Genomic DNA, 15,991 nt, shown 5'->3' with positions numbered 1-15,991 from the left:
ATTAGGTAACGTATAAATTAGCATATTTATGTGGAAATGTATGCCAAAAAAAAAAAAAGAAAAAAGTACAGCAGTCTGGGGTGTACATGCTGTGAATAACCAATATAGAATTAAATATAAGATTATTTTATTAAACAGATTGAAAATGTGCGTAGGTAAAACTTCATAATATTGTAATTGTTTGAAAGCTGCAGTATTTCCATCCTTTGTCCTATAAATATTGTTCTATAAATGTGTTTTAACAGCACTTCCTTGCATGTTGGCTAAAAATGTGTTATGAGGGGCTCGTCAGTAAAAAGGTGTCTGATTTGAGGAACATATACTTTCCCTGTTTTTAACCCCAATCTGTACACTCATTCACGAATTGTTCATTCAATTAAACTTTTTTTTTTTAATTGTATAAAATTATATTTCAGGACTGTGCAAGGTTCCCATCAATAAGAGCTGCAGCTATAAATGTCAGAATTCTGTTTTCTTCAAAAATAACACAAATCTCTTTTTATCACCTTTCCTGTACCAGAAATTGGCTAATTTAATGTACTGTTTGCTTAGACACTCTATAATTGATGTTGATGGTTTAATTAAGTGTGTCATTTTTAACAGATAGATACTCATTAAAATGGCAACCTGGGCTTCTGTATTTCCTAATACTGAGCCACAGGAAAGCACTTATTCCCATTGCTAAATTATTATGAAAACAATATTCATATCAGCAGATTGTCTTCAGTGTGGTACTTACCTTTTTTTAATTAATAGCGGGATTTAATACAACCTTATGTTTGCTTTTATTGCTTTAAAGCTTCAAGTGTCAGGGAACCTCAATTGATGATTCCTTGTTAATCTTGATGTTAAGGACAGCATATGCATAATAAATACAGAATAAATAATAATAATAATAATAATAATAATAATAATAATAATAATAAACAGTTTAAATAAATGGTAACTTTCCAATCTCTGTAAGTAATTTGAAAGATTTTTTTCTCTATTCTATATAAATTGTTGATCATAATATTAAGTAAAGCCTATTTAAGCACTGCACAACCTAATGAGCAAAAGTAAATCATTCATTCAGTGAGTGATTTATCCTGGTGAGGATGGTGGAGAAGCCTTTACTTTATCCCAAGAACATGGCACATGAAATGAGAATATACCCTGGATGGGACACCAGTCTATCCCAGGGCACCACACACACACACACACACACACACAAACCAAGCGGCAGTTAAAGCCAATTCTCCTATACTGGCCTGGAAACTCAGGTTTCTGTCCATGTGGAGTTTCCCATGTTCCTGTGTGGGTTGTGTCTGGTTTCTCCAGCTTGCTCACACCTTGCAAAAATATGCTGGTAGGTGAACTGGCGACTCGAAATTGACCCAATGTGTGAATGTGTATGTGGTGCCCTATGATTGCCCCCTCACCCACCCCCATATATTCCTTCCTCACACCAGGTGGTCCTGGGACAGGCTCCATAGCTCAAGAAGTGCAACAGCATAATAATCAAATATTTTTAATCACGTGACTTTTGTAAAAATTGTCATAGACTAAGTTTATTATGTAGCTGTTGGCAAAACAGAAACATGACTTCATAACTGAAGGAAGGAAGCATCACAAATGATCTGATTAAAGACATGAGATATAAGATGATGTATTGTGAGCTCATCAAAACGACACTGGCTGAGTTTGTCATCTTTTTCATCATTAACACCACAGATTTAAACTGCCAGCGGCCCTGGTGTAGTAAGAAACACAGTGGCCAGGGGGCGCACTACCAACGTACTGTAAAGGTGCTTCTCTTAACTCTGTACGAGGTTGCCAGATTTGAGAAGCTGCTTAGCCTTATGCATAACCAAAACAACCGGGTGTGTTGCCTGTAACTTATGCAAATCAAACATTTCGTAAATGCATCTAATAATTATAATAATTATAAAATATATTCCAGATGTTGGTACCCAGACATGAACTGCACAGAATGTGCAATATACACAGTGATGTATACTTTCTTTTTTTATGTTCATAGACTATTGGATTATTAGTGAATAATAGGAGATCTACATTACTAATACCCCCCCCTCAAAAAAAAAAAAAAAAAGAGAAGTGATGGCTCAGTTGTAAATGTACTCAAAGGTCCTTAATGATCACAAAATTTTGGGTTCAAATCCCAGGACCACAAGACAGCCAATGCTGGGCTCTTTTAAACAAATACATTTTAACCCATAACTACTCAGTTCAATTACATGAAATAATTTGGCAAACAAGAAATCGAATAGTTTTTTTACACTTAACTTTGAATTCATCCATATAAGTTACATGGCATGGCATTATGGCAGAGTGGGTAGTGTTACTGCCTTACAGCTCTGGGGTCTTTGGGTCTATCCTGTCTATGTGGAGTGTGTGGGTTTCAATTTATTTAAAATTTTTAGCCATAGCAAGATCTATATATGTACATACATTATGGCTTGGAAACCACTACAGCTTGCGCTAATTACAGTGGCCCCATTGTACAATCTGCATGTCTTTGGACTGCGGGGGAAACCGGAGCACCCGGAGAAAACCCATGCAGACACAGGGAGAACATGCAAACTCTACACTGAAAGGCCCCTGTCGGCTGCAAGGTTCGAACCCAGAACCTTCTTGCTGTGAGGCGACAGTGATAACCACTATACCACCGTGCCATTTCTTTGTATTCTCTATTTTTCTTCCACCTCCCAAAACCATAACACTAGGTGTATTGAATAAGACATCAAGACGTCTTTCCAAGGGTTACTGTGCCTCTACACTTCAATTTTGGACAGTCATAAATGCATAACTCTTCATATATTTAACCCAGTATGCATTTTCAAAATATGTCACCTATAGTGTTCTGTGGGGCAGCATGGTGGTTAGCACTGTCACCTCAGAGCAAGAAGGTTCTGGGTTCGAACCTTACTGGGGCCTTTCTGTGTGGAGTTTGCATGTTCTCCCTGTGCTTGTGTGAGTTTCCTTTGGGCGCTCACATTTCTAAAGACATGCCGATTAAATCAACTGGCTACTTAAAATTGCCCATAGATATCTGGTGAGAGGTATCATAGGAGCCCATAGATATCTTTGAGCATGAATGGTTACTCAGTTCTGTGTTAGCCCTGTGATCGACTGTCCCTCACCTCTTGCCTGAAGTCAGCTAGGTTTGGCTCCAGCTTCCCCTGCGACCCTGATGGATAAGTGGTATAGATAATAGCTGGATAGATAGGATTCTGCTAGAAGCATTTTAAGAATAATAATACAAGTAGCACATAATACTTTGAGGAATGAATAATGATTAAAGCTCAGTGGACCACTCCAGCATTTATACAAACCAGAATTAAGTAATAAAATTCTAAACTAGAAGGGCACTCAGTAGATTGCATACATCTGCCAAGGCAGATATTATCAACATCCAAATAAAATCACTTGAACCTAGGATAATACTAAAGCTATACACCAAATTTCATCAAAATCCATTCACTACTTTTTGAGTGATGTTGGGAACAGACCAAAAAAAAAAATCCTGGTTCTGCATCTGGTGGCACGGTGGTGTAGTGGTTAACACTGTTGCCTCACAGCAAGAAGGTCCTGGGTTTGAGCCCAGCAGCTGGTGAGGGCCTTTCTGTGTGGAGTTTGCATGTTCTCCCTGTGTTTGTGTGGGCTTCCTCCGGGTGCTCCAGTTTCCCCCACAGTCCAAAGACATGCAGGTTAGGTTAACTGGTGGCTCTAAATTGACCATAGGTGTGAGTGTGAATGGTTGTTTGTCTCTAATGCCCCTTTTCCACCAAAGCAGTTCCAGGGCTGGTTCGGGGCCAGTGCTTAGTTTGGAACCGGGTTTTCTGTTTCCACTGACAAAGAACTGGCTTTGGGGCCAGAAAAACCGGTTCCAGACTAGCACCAACTCTCTGCTGGGCCAGAGGAAAGAACCGCTTACGTCAGCGGGGGGACGGAGTTGTTAAGACCAACAACAATAACAAGACCGCGAAAGAGCGCCATTTTTAAGCGACGAGAAGCAGCAGCTGTAGAAACGCGAAGTCATCCGTTATTATTATTATTATTATTATTATTATTGTTGTTGTTGCTGCTGCTTCTTCCGTGTTGTTTTTGCTTCGATATTTGCGCCAAGGTTTATGCAAACGTAGCGACGTAACTGATGTATACAGCGACGTAACTGACGTATACCGCGACGTAACTGACATGGCTTCCCTTAGCACCGCAAGCTATGGAAAAGCAAACTGGTTCTCAGCTGGCTCGCAAGTTGAACGAGTTGTGAACCAGCACCGGCCCCGAACCAGCCCTGGAACTGATTTGGTAGAAAAGGGGTATATGTGTCAGCCTTGCGATAACCTGGCAACTTGTCCAGGGTGTACCCCGCCTCTCGCCCATAGTCAGCTGGGATAGGCTCCAGCTTGCCTGCGACCCTGCAAAGGATAAGCGGCTACAGATAATGGATGGAGGGATGGTTCTGCATCCATATCTGGATCCTGGATCTGCATACATATCCGGATTTGCATCAAAATCTAAGCAATTGTTCCCTGGCCCATGATCCACCTTTCCTCAAAATCCGTTCACTACTTTCTGAGTTATGTTGGGAACAGACAAAAAAAAAATCCTGGTTCTGCATCCATATCTGGATTTGCATCAAAATCTAATCAATTGTTCCTTGGCCCATGGTCCACTTTACCTCAAAATTTCCTCAAAATCCGTTCACTACTTTTTGAGTTATGTTGGGAACAGATAAGCAAACAAACAAATGGAGGCCAAAACATAATCTCCTCCAACAAAGTTGGCAGAAGTAATCAATTACCTGGGACGTCATCATCTGCCAAATGACTAGCTAACTGTTAACTGAAAGTAAATAAAGCTTGAAGTTTTAGCCATCCATCCATTATCTGTAGCCGCTTATCCTGTCCTACATGGTCGTGGGCAAGCTGGAGCCTATCCCAGCTCACTATAGGTGAGAGGCAGGGTACATCCTGGACAAGTCGCCAGGTCATCACAGGGCTGACACAGACACACAACCATTCACACTCACATTCACACCTATGGTCAATTCAGAGCCACCAATTAGCCTAACGGGCATGTCTTTGGACTGTGGGGGAAACCGGAGCACCCGGAAGAAACCCATACAGACACATGGAGAACATGCAAACTCCACACAGAAAGGCCCTCGCCAGCTGCTGGGCTCGAACCCGGACCTTCTTGCTGTGAGGCGACAGTGCTAACCACTACACCACTGTGCCGCCCTTGAAGTTTTATTTTAATACAAAATAATACACTCGGGTGGCACGGTGGTGTAGTGGTTAGCACTGTCACCTCACAGCAAGAAGGTCTGGGTTCGAGCCCCGTGGCCGGCGAGGGCCTTTCTGTGTGGAGTTTGCATGTTCTCCCCGTGTCTGCATGGGTTTCCTCCGGGTGCTCCGGTTTCCCCCAAAGGCATGCAGGTTAGGTTAACTGGTGACTTTAAATTGACCATAGGTGTGAATGGTTGTCTGTGTCTATTACCCCTTTTCCACCAAATCAGTTCCAGGGCTGGTTCGGGGCTGGTGCTGGTTCACAACTCGTTCAACTTGCGAGCCAGCTGAGAACCAGTTTGCTTTTCCATAGCTCGGGGTGCTAAGGGGAGCCACGTCATTACGTCGCTGCATACGTCAGTTACGTCGCTGCGTTTGCATAAACCTTGGCGCGAACATCGAAGCAACAACAACACGGAGAAGAAGAAGAAGCAGCAACAACAACAATAATGGATGACTTCGCGTTTGTACAGCTGCTGCTTCTTGTCGCTTAAAAATGGCGACCTTTCGCGATCTTGCTATTGTTGTTGGTCTTAACAACTCCGCCCCGCTGACGTAAGCGGTTCTTTCCTCTGACCTAGCAAAGAGTTGGTGCTACCCTGGAACCGGTTTTTCTGGCCCCAGAGCCAGTTCTTTGTCAGTGGAAACAGAAAACCCGGTTCCAAACTAAGCACTGGCCCCGAACCAGCCCTGGAACTGCTTTGGTGGAAAAGGGGCATACGGTATGTGTCAGCCCTATGATGACCTGGCAACTTATCCAGGGTGTAGCCCGCCTTTCACCCGTAGTCAGCTGGGATAGGCTCCAGCTTGCCTGCGACCCTGTTGAACAGTATAAAGCGGCTACAGATAATGAGATGAGATGAGATGAGATGAGATGAGATCTTTAAAAATAACTCCACGGGCTAATACAGGCTTTAACTCTACAGAGGAATAAAACGCACAATCTGGCAACCCCTGGCTGAAGAAAGAGCCGCGGCTAAAACGCACGGAGCGGTTTGGGACCACAGCAGTGCCTTCTGTAGCTTTCAGCGGATGTTTCGTCTGCCTTCTTCCTTCTTCACCTTTTATCCCGTCTTCTTTCATGGACACTTCTGAACAGACATGAGTGCGGGCTGTGGCAACCCGCCGGACTGATTCAACAATTTAAAGGAATCTTTACTTCGGTTCGGACCGACAGAAACACCGGATGCTTTCTCGCTCTTCTTTTCTTTAAGATCGCATGTGACAGACAGACAGACAGACAGAAAGAAAGAAAGAAAGACAGGCAGACAGACAGGCAGTGTCCCTGGATGAGAAATGGCTCTCGCGCTCACCATCCTCCCGGTTTTGTGCGTGCTCGCGGCGTGCGCGCGCGCCGACAGCAACAACGCAGGCGGCAAAGCGCGCAGCTGCTCGGACGCGCGGCGCTTCTACAGCGGCAAAGGCTTCACGCTGAACGGAGTCCCGCACGCAGAGATATCCGGTAAGAACAGCGGTGCCGGTGCTGGTGGTTTCACAGCGGGTGGACTTCGTGTTAAAACGCTCATTAACGCAAACTGTCTATGAGACCCAGCACTGGCTGGTCGCGTGCTCGCAGGTCACCATGGCGACATCCTAACCGCATACTCCCATATTAAACAGGATCACAAAGTAGTAACACTGAACTAGAGCATAACATAGCCACCATAAGTGACATAATTTAGCATATTAATTTATTTACGCCTGTAATAAACTCCGACGTGCGGTTTGATGCAAATTTTCCGAAAGCTGCTTAATTTGGGAAAACAAAAACAGGTTCACGTGTTTGCGAAGCTATTGTGATACTGTGTTGGGTTGCCAGATTGTATCACCCATGTATTTTCATCTAGCCTGTTTTTATAAATGCCACAAAGCAATTTAATCCAAGCTGTAACGCTGGAAATGATTATAGGCTGTGTGACTCTTTGTGCTGTATTCCGCATTCTACACAAATATTAAAGTGCATTAATAGTCTTTTGTATCCTGCATTAATATATACATATATATTCACACTACTAGACATAAAGCGTGCCCTATAGAGAAAATAGGGTGTAGGTCCTTATGATATTAAGCACAGAACATTTTGAAATATTTGAGCTCAATCTGGCAACCCAGCCTCAAGTTCAGCATGTGTAGCCCATGCAGGGTCCCAAACAAAGACAGTAGAGCACAATGCACCAGCATAGAGGGAATCTGACTCCTCCACCTGAGCCCTGTCCTTCTTGTGGCTTATAATAATAATAATAATAATAATAATAATAATAATAATACATGTATCTTTAATAATTAATCCCATTAGAACATTACACAAAGGCAAAAAAAAGGGTCAGTTTATAACAATGATTATTTAAAAACCATTCCAGTGTACATAGTAAAAATGGTTTGAAAAAGTTTCAAAAGAGACTGATTTCTGTTCATTCAGATCTTGATAACAGAAAAAAAGGGCCTCAGTAATTGACCACTGTGGAGTCTTTTGTTGCTGCAAGTGCACATCACACCCTGGGAAGACAGCAGCTTTAGCATCACACGTCTGCTGTGGAAAAATGTTGCTTGTATTTTGTAATTATCATGATTATAAAAAATCAAGCAGTCCATAATCATACATGTTAGTGAGACAAAATACAGCTTCAGCTCTGATGATCTCCTTGTTTTGACAGGATGTGTGTGTGTGTGATGCATGTCCAAGTGGAGTTTTGGCATGCACCACTGCAGCGCATGTCTGCTCATGTCCTGTTGCTAATTCCTACAGATCACTTGTGCTTAGACCACTATTAGTCATCACAATATAGTTGACATGTGTGATAACTCTGTGATAACACTGATAGCAGGTAATAAAAGCAGATTATAATAGGCCATAAATCACTCATTATTAATTTAATCCACAGCAGTACGTATGTAATTTGACACAAACCATCTGCATCCACTTGCATTGTCTTTAAGGCAGTGAGTTGGATTCTTGTACTGATAGATGAAAATAAATGATCACAGATGTGGAAACCTACACACACACACACACACACACACACACACACACACACACAAACAACACACAATTGTCAGCATCTGATTTTTGGACTTGTGCTGTTAAGGGGTGTAAAAATGTTCAGCTGGGTGGTGCTGATTCAGCTGCATTGATTTTGCAATGCTTGAATCAATTATAATTGATTTTAATATGATTCCAACAAAGTATGCACACATTTATTTTGGGCTAAAACCAAATTCCCTGGGAGAGAAACACTAAATTTAGCTACCAGTTTTACTTCAGTGCTTTATGTACAATGTTATAGAAATATTCTTTCAAAAAAGTTTATATTAATGAAATAATCTATAGTCATTAATAAGCTAACCAGAGATTAAATTTTATATATATATATATAAATTAATAGTAAATTATAAAAGTAATTATAATAAAAGTGCCAAATATTTCAAGCGGGCCATGACAGTGAAGTACAGTTTAATCAGGATATTATTAGTTTTATTGAAACATGCTAATTCTTTATTTATTAAGTAAATACATGTAGAGAAATGTAAATTGTGCTTCATTGTTCAATACTCTAGCTATAATGGGCTATGGTGTAATCAGTAATTAGAAAAATAATAACAGTTGTAAACTGTATCGTAATGACAATTGTTTTATGATGTGAATAATGCTTTCCCAAGGAAAAACAAAACTCAAATCCTTGTGAGGACACCTGACTTTTACAGCTGACTAACATCTCTAAATTCAAATTTTCTAAAGCTTAATAACTATTTTAGCTATCTAGTATGTTTTTACCACCATATGTTTTTCACTGTCTCCTCAATGGCATCCTTCATCACTTGGACCTCCTCGCCCTAATGGGTACATCATGGTGTCCTTTCCCTGTGTCCTCAGCAGGATGGGTGTTATGAGGACATGGCAGAGAGCCTGATGGCCTGGCAGAGATTTTCAAGGTCACTGTGTCTGTTTCAATGACACCACACACAGCGGGGGAGCCGAGTCAAGCGTGTCCCCTCGCCACCCGCCCGTGCCTAAACCGTACAAGACCAATGTCATGTTTTATTCATTCACTAAACAAGGCACCAGCATCTGCAGCACAAATCTGGGAGTGTTTAGCTTTCTCTGTCTTTATTCCTTCTATTTATGCTTGCTGTAATTTATGCAAATTACAGTTTGTAAGCTTCTGCATGTGGCTGGTGATCACTACTGCTAAAGACACAAATTTGGGGAAATGTGTCGTTCATATGCATGCTGTATGTTGTGTGTATGCATTTTTGCATATACTGTATGTGTGTGAGAATTGAAGTGGAATGATATATAAAATACTTTCATTACTTCAAGGTGTCTGGTCACAAACCCACCAAAGGACAATGCTAAGTGACAAACTGTATTACAGAAGCAATAAGAGGATTAAATTGCACCAAATTACTTGCTTGGGCAAACTGCTAAAATAGTTTTTACAAGGTATTTGTTAAGAGAATTGCTCTTAGATTTCAGTTATTCAGATTGGGAATATGAATAATTAATATGCAGCAGTAAGACAATAGTTCTCAAAGACTGTGTTGCTCTCTGTGCTGTACATTGTATTGTTTCCCTGCTCTGACCCACACTCATTTAATGGAACAGTTCAAACATAAATATGAGTTATATCTTACCTCAATCAGCCTTGATATGTTTAAAGTTGAATATTTGCATATATGATCAGGGTTATATAAGCTACCCCAAGCCTCCGATCAGTCACCCAGAGCCTTAACCCACTGAGCCACCACTGCCCCTAAGATTGCTAACACAGTCGGAGAAGATCATAGCGATCAGTTTAGCACAATTTAAACTTCTTGTCTAAATCCTATAAATCATCACATATGCCTCAAAAGACATTATTTGTCTTAGTAAAGCCTTTTTCACAGGGAATGCAACATTAAATAGTCTCACGTTTGCAGGTTTGTGTCAATTTATATGACTCAAATTGTATGACAAACTATAAAGGTTAAGGTTAAAGTAAAGTAAAATATTTATTTCGTTAAATGGTTCATTCTGATGTGCTCAGCTGCACGATTATTTCAAATATGCAGCTTTATCCTACCACCATCAAGTCAAGGTGAGAAATGAAAAAAAAAATAATATTGATACTGTGTTAGTTTATAATATGCTTGTACCTGCATGTTTATCATTTTTTATTTCACACCCAGCCCAACAGGCTTCTACTGTTTGCATTGAAACACAGAAATCGCTAACTTTTAACAAATGAGCTTGAATGAGAATCAGTGAACTCAATCAACTGCACATGCATGTCGGTCCTGACCAAAAGAGCCACCTTTTTAAGCACTCACCCACTGAATGAGTGAGAAGTGAATTGCTCATGACCAAAAGACTTGCCTTTTTAAACACCGAACGCTTGAACAACAAAGGAGCAAACCTTAGTCATGCCAGAAAGATTTGCCTTTTTAAACATGGACCAGTCATCTCCAAAAGATTCCCTGATGCCCCATCTGCATTCACAGTAAAAACTGTAAATTTTCCATTATTATGCTGTAATGGTGTCCTGTGGGAATGGGAGTAAAGTGACAAAGTCAAAACATTAATTTTACAGAGACCTTTTGTCACAACTCCAGTGGGAATCGGACCTGTCAGATTCACATGTTGTGACCAGTCATGACGTGTGGGCAGATTCAGTGGGACCATCGTATCCATGAGGATACATTCCAAGATCTATTGTGGAGAGCCGAAACCGTGGATAGGCGCGAACCATATATAAAACTTGTTTATCATGTACTTATATACCTATTATAAAGTTTCATTTATAAAATGCACACAATATAATATCAACAACATTAATTAATATAAAATAAAACAGCACTGTAATAAAAGCTATATGAATGTGCTGTCTCTCTCTCTCTTTCGGGATTCTGATATTTCCACTTCATACTTTTATCATGGTTGAGGTACAGAGATGTATGCAAGTGTGGAAACATTTTATTTACACAGAATATTCAAAGCAGCAAAGAACACCAGGCATGAAAGCATGATAGTAAAAGTGAGGAACAGAACAATCATAGGCATAGAAAATAAAAACAAATGCAAGACAAAGAACTCTCTCAGCAGAGACATGATGCAGCTTGACTAGTGCCATGTTGCGAACTAGCTAATATCTCAGTTTCTGGCTTGGGCTTTTTACAACAGTGGACTTGCCATCTTATGAATGATACGTCATGGTCGGTGCTCCGTAGCATTTTATTAAATACAGTTAGGTGGGAATACATGATATCCATAACTTTTCCATTCTGGAAGACTGAGTGGGAATGAAAATTTCTTATCTATTCCATGTTGTTTTTACCTTCTATAATAACGCATATTGTATGTGAAAGGGGCTTGATTCAACACTGACTCACTGTACAAGAGAGGAATGAATCCTGATCATGAATGAAACACTTTTTAAACATTGATCCTTTGAACAAGAGAGAAGCAAATCTCAGTCATGACCGAAAGATTCATTGATCCAAACAGTGAGCAGCTAAACACAAGAGGAGTGAATCTCAGTCCAGACATAAGGAATATTTTAAAGATGACAGGTAAAATGATAGATATATAAAACAGACCTATGTAAAAGCCATGTTTCATAACCATACTAAGTTTATTGCTGATTATCTGATGCTAGAGTTACTAAACAAAAAAATGACCGTGCATGACAGTGACCAATAATGATTCCTTCGCCATAGTGACTAATTCAAAAAGATCCAATGATTTGCAAACTAAAACCACACTCACAACCCGCCGTATGCGCTACTACGGGATGTCTACGGTAAAAAAATTTGGCGCTTGAGACTTGCGCGACACTTGCATGTGTTCAGCGCCGTAGAAGGCTGCAGACTGGCCGTGGAGACTTTTGGTCCTGCACATGCAAATTCTACGGGTCTTAAGAAAAATCAAGAACGCATACACTACGTACTCCTTTTGTACGCCTGAACCAAGTCAGCAGCACGGCTAGTAGGGGCTTTTTGCGATGACAGTAAGACGCACGAGTGACGCACAGTCATTGTACGAGCAGGGTTCCTGCAGGTCCTTAAAAAGTCTTAAATATAACTTTCGGTTTTCAAGGCCTAAAAACGTCTTAAATTGTTTGGAATGACTGGAATTTTCGAAAGGGAGGTATTAAATTTAATATTGGCCCGAACGAGTGAAATGTCTCCATCCGGTTTGGGGTATTTTTTTAACCGTAATTTTAAAAGTGACCAGCGTACCTTTTGGGGGCAGCATTGGTTCTGTGCGTCTTATGTGCGTTCCGTAGATCAAGAACTAACGTTAGGAGGCTACTGGAGGAAGTGTGGTGTGGTGCAGTGGTTGTGAAGAGTGAGAGATGTGCAGGTAGCTTACGTGGGCGCTAGAAAGCGTTGATAATTATGGGAAGATTCTGTTTAACGACAAGTGGTTGGGGGATGACAAATATCCCCAAAATAAGGAGAAGAATTGTTTGCGATAAAAAGCGCTGGATCACACAAATGTGTTTAAAGACCGTAACGCAGCGCTGGGGACACGGCGGACTGGGAAACTGGCTTTTCAGAGACATGAGGTGCGCGCGTGTGTGTTAGAGGTCAAGCACTCCGGAGTGAAACACAGGGGGGTTCGCGCATGCGCACAAGAGTCAGGTGGAAAATGGGACTTATAGGAAATACTACTAATAATAATGATTAGCATCATTTTTTTACATAATTAACATTGTTTATTGTACTAAGTTTAATATAAATATATAAACAACCTTTATTTCAAAACTCAGTTAAAAAGAATTCCAGAAAATACAATAATTCTAAATATAGTACAATATAAATAATTTGTACAAAAAGTTTTTTAGTTTTATTACTTATCGTCTACAACAGTGTTTTTAATATAATAATAAGAATAATATTAACAACCACTAATAATAATTAGCAGTAATAGTAATTATTATTGATTATTAATCAGTAATAATTATTACAAATAATTATTAAAAAGTAGTAATTGGTAGAATACAAACAAATACTCATGGATTATAGATAATTTTTTTAAATAGTGAACATTGATATAAAATAACTGTGTACTACTACTACTAATAATAATAATAAACAATAATACTACTAGTAATACTTGTTGTTAATGTTCTTATTATTATCAGTTCAATTGTTATATCAATGTTCACTGTTAAAAACAAATTATCTATAATCCATGAATAATTGTTTGTATCACTACTACTACTAATAATAATAATTACTACTTTTTTAATAATAATTGTAACTAATCTTATAACTCGATTTTATAGCATTTCAATAATCACTACTTATTATTTCTTAGTATAATTTAGTAGTTGATAATAATTACTACTTATTAAATTACATTTGATAATCACTGCTTATTAAGTATTAATTAATAATACTGAATTATAATAATTGTTACTCTATTAATTATTAATTAATATAGCTAATAAGTAGTGATTATTAAAATGTTATAAAATTGAGTTAATTTTTTTAAATTATTATTAAAAAAGTAGTCTCATCTCATTCTCATTATCTCTAGCCGCTTTATCCTTCTACAGGGTCGCAGGCAAGCTGGAGCCTATCCCAGCTGACTACGGGCGAAAGGCGGGGTACACCCTGGACAAGTCGCCAGGTCATCACAGGGCTGACACATAGACACAGACAACCATTCACACTCACATTCACACCTACGCTCAATTTAGAGTCACCAGTTAACCTAACCTGCATGTCTTTGGACTGTGGGGGAAACCGGAGCACCCGGAGGAAACCCACGCGGAAAGTAGTTATTATTATTATTATTATTATTATTAGTAGTAGTAGTAGTAGTAGTAGTAATACAAACAATTATTCATGGATTATAGATAATAATTAATGATTATTTTTGAATAATGAACATTGATATAACAATTGCACTGATGATAATTAGTTTACAGTTATTACAACACATTGATTAATATTGATAATGGTTATGAAAGGTGACAGTTGTTTTTCTGTGTTTAATGTAACGCTCTGATGATTTTATGGCTGCATAAACAGGTTTATGCTGTTACCTGCTATAATGCAGAAGATACTTTAGAACTTCCTCAGCCAGCTGTATACTGTACGACACTCAGACTGATTTTGCTGTCGGACACAAAATCACACATCATCAAAGATAATCTTTGGGGATTGAAATAATGCCGGCTAAGGTTGTTCAGCTGGTTCTACTTGCCGTTTATTGTTTTCGTTTTTGAAATGATTCATGGTGTTTTCTCCAGTAAACACCAGTCTTCTCCTTGCTGCTACAGTAGTTCTGCAGGCCCAAAACACACGACTTTGCTTCAGCTGTTTGCATGTCTAACAGTTGCCATTGATGCACCCTGTTGTTCACCAATTGTGTGCATTCTTCTTAAAGTTAGTAAAAAAAAAACTATTGCAGAAAACAGTTTTAAGTTGCCATATTTATCATTTTCTTTGCCATAGTACAGTCTTAATTTTTCCATTTAGAGGTTTTGAAAAGGTCTTAAAAGTCTTTAAATTTGTACTTGAAAAATGTGCAGATACCCTGACGAGTGAGGTGCCTCAGAAGTACTACACAAGTACTCCACACTTACTATTTCTGTGGCCCCAAGACAAAAGTACATCTCATTTTCTACCCCTGTGTGTGGCGTGCAAGCAGTGCACGCGACCCACACGCGACACAAGGGGCAAGACTCTGGGTATATATATTGGGGGAGGAACCAAGGAACCGATTATGTAGCATGTAGCATTGTAGAAGGGAAGAAGATGGCTGTTGCCATACCTCCACAACGACTGAGGGAGTTGGACCTTTATAGGTAGATGGTAGAAGCTGAGGAGCAGCATGAAGCAATATTGGCTTTGCTAATACAGGAACACCGATGTCAGAACGCAAGGTGGCAGAAGTGGTGGCCTCTGTCCCATCTTTTCCCAATCACTTCCTCTCTCTTATCCCCTGCCGAATGCAACCTGTACTTGACAAGTACTTTGCCTGTACTCCTCCCCCAAACTTTCCCCCGGGTTCACTGTGGCACGGCTGCGAGCTCCCAAACCTTGCACCCCGTGCGTGTCCAAAACACTTACGGCCAGGGCCGGCTCTAGGTCTTTGGCTGCCCTAGGCGAGATTGAGTTTTGGCGCCCCCCCCCCCCCCCCCCCCCCCAGGGAAAAAACCCTCTAATAACATCTAAATAACACTTTAATCTAATCACTCTATTCTATTACTATTAAACAATGTACGGTGCATGGACAATAAACAAGAAGTCATTTTTATCTTTTTCATTATTGTTATTATTGTTATCATTATTCACATAAAGTGTCACAAAGTAAAATGACCACACAAATTCAATACATATCTCCATATAATGGGCAAAAACTCTTCCGCACCCTGTTCAAAGTGTAGTGCATGGACAATAAACAAGAAATTATTTTAGTTTCTTTTTTGCTATTAAAAGTTAAGTCATCTCTGAAGAATTAACAAATTAAATGAATAAAAAATTCTACAATTCTATATTGTGCAAACTTAAGCACCCTGTTAGGACATCAATGGGCTGTATTTTCAAACAAAAGTGCTATTATGGGTACTTTGTTATTGAAGTAACATTACAATGGGACTCGTCTGGTCTTCCTAATGGCAAATTCCTTGATAATATCATCAAATGATATTTCTCTTGAGATCTCTTGGTTGATGCTCATCAGAGCAAGCCCATTCAGACGT

At 39.7% G+C, this 15,991-nt stretch overlaps 1 protein-coding gene across 1 annotated transcript in view; it reads left to right on the top strand.

Moving 5' to 3' along the window:
• The first annotated feature begins 6,144 nt into the window (after positions 1-6,144).
• Positions 6,145-15,991, top strand: part of gpc1a (glypican 1a) — a 109,268-nt gene continuing 99,421 nt past the window's right edge. The window contains exon 1 of the mRNA XM_060941261.1: positions 6,145-6,759. Within this exon, the coding sequence (XP_060797244.1) occupies positions 6,594-6,759 (166 nt within the window). The 5' untranslated portion in view covers positions 6,145-6,593. The remainder of the gene's footprint in view (positions 6,760-15,991) is intronic.

Source organism: Neoarius graeffei, chromosome 15 (assembly GCF_027579695.1).
Source record: "Neoarius graeffei isolate fNeoGra1 chromosome 15, fNeoGra1.pri, whole genome shotgun sequence".
Taxonomy (NCBI): domain Eukaryota; kingdom Metazoa; phylum Chordata; class Actinopteri; order Siluriformes; family Ariidae; genus Neoarius; species Neoarius graeffei.
Note: the sequence above shows the minus strand (reverse complement) of the source record. Positions and strands in the feature narration are given on the sequence as shown.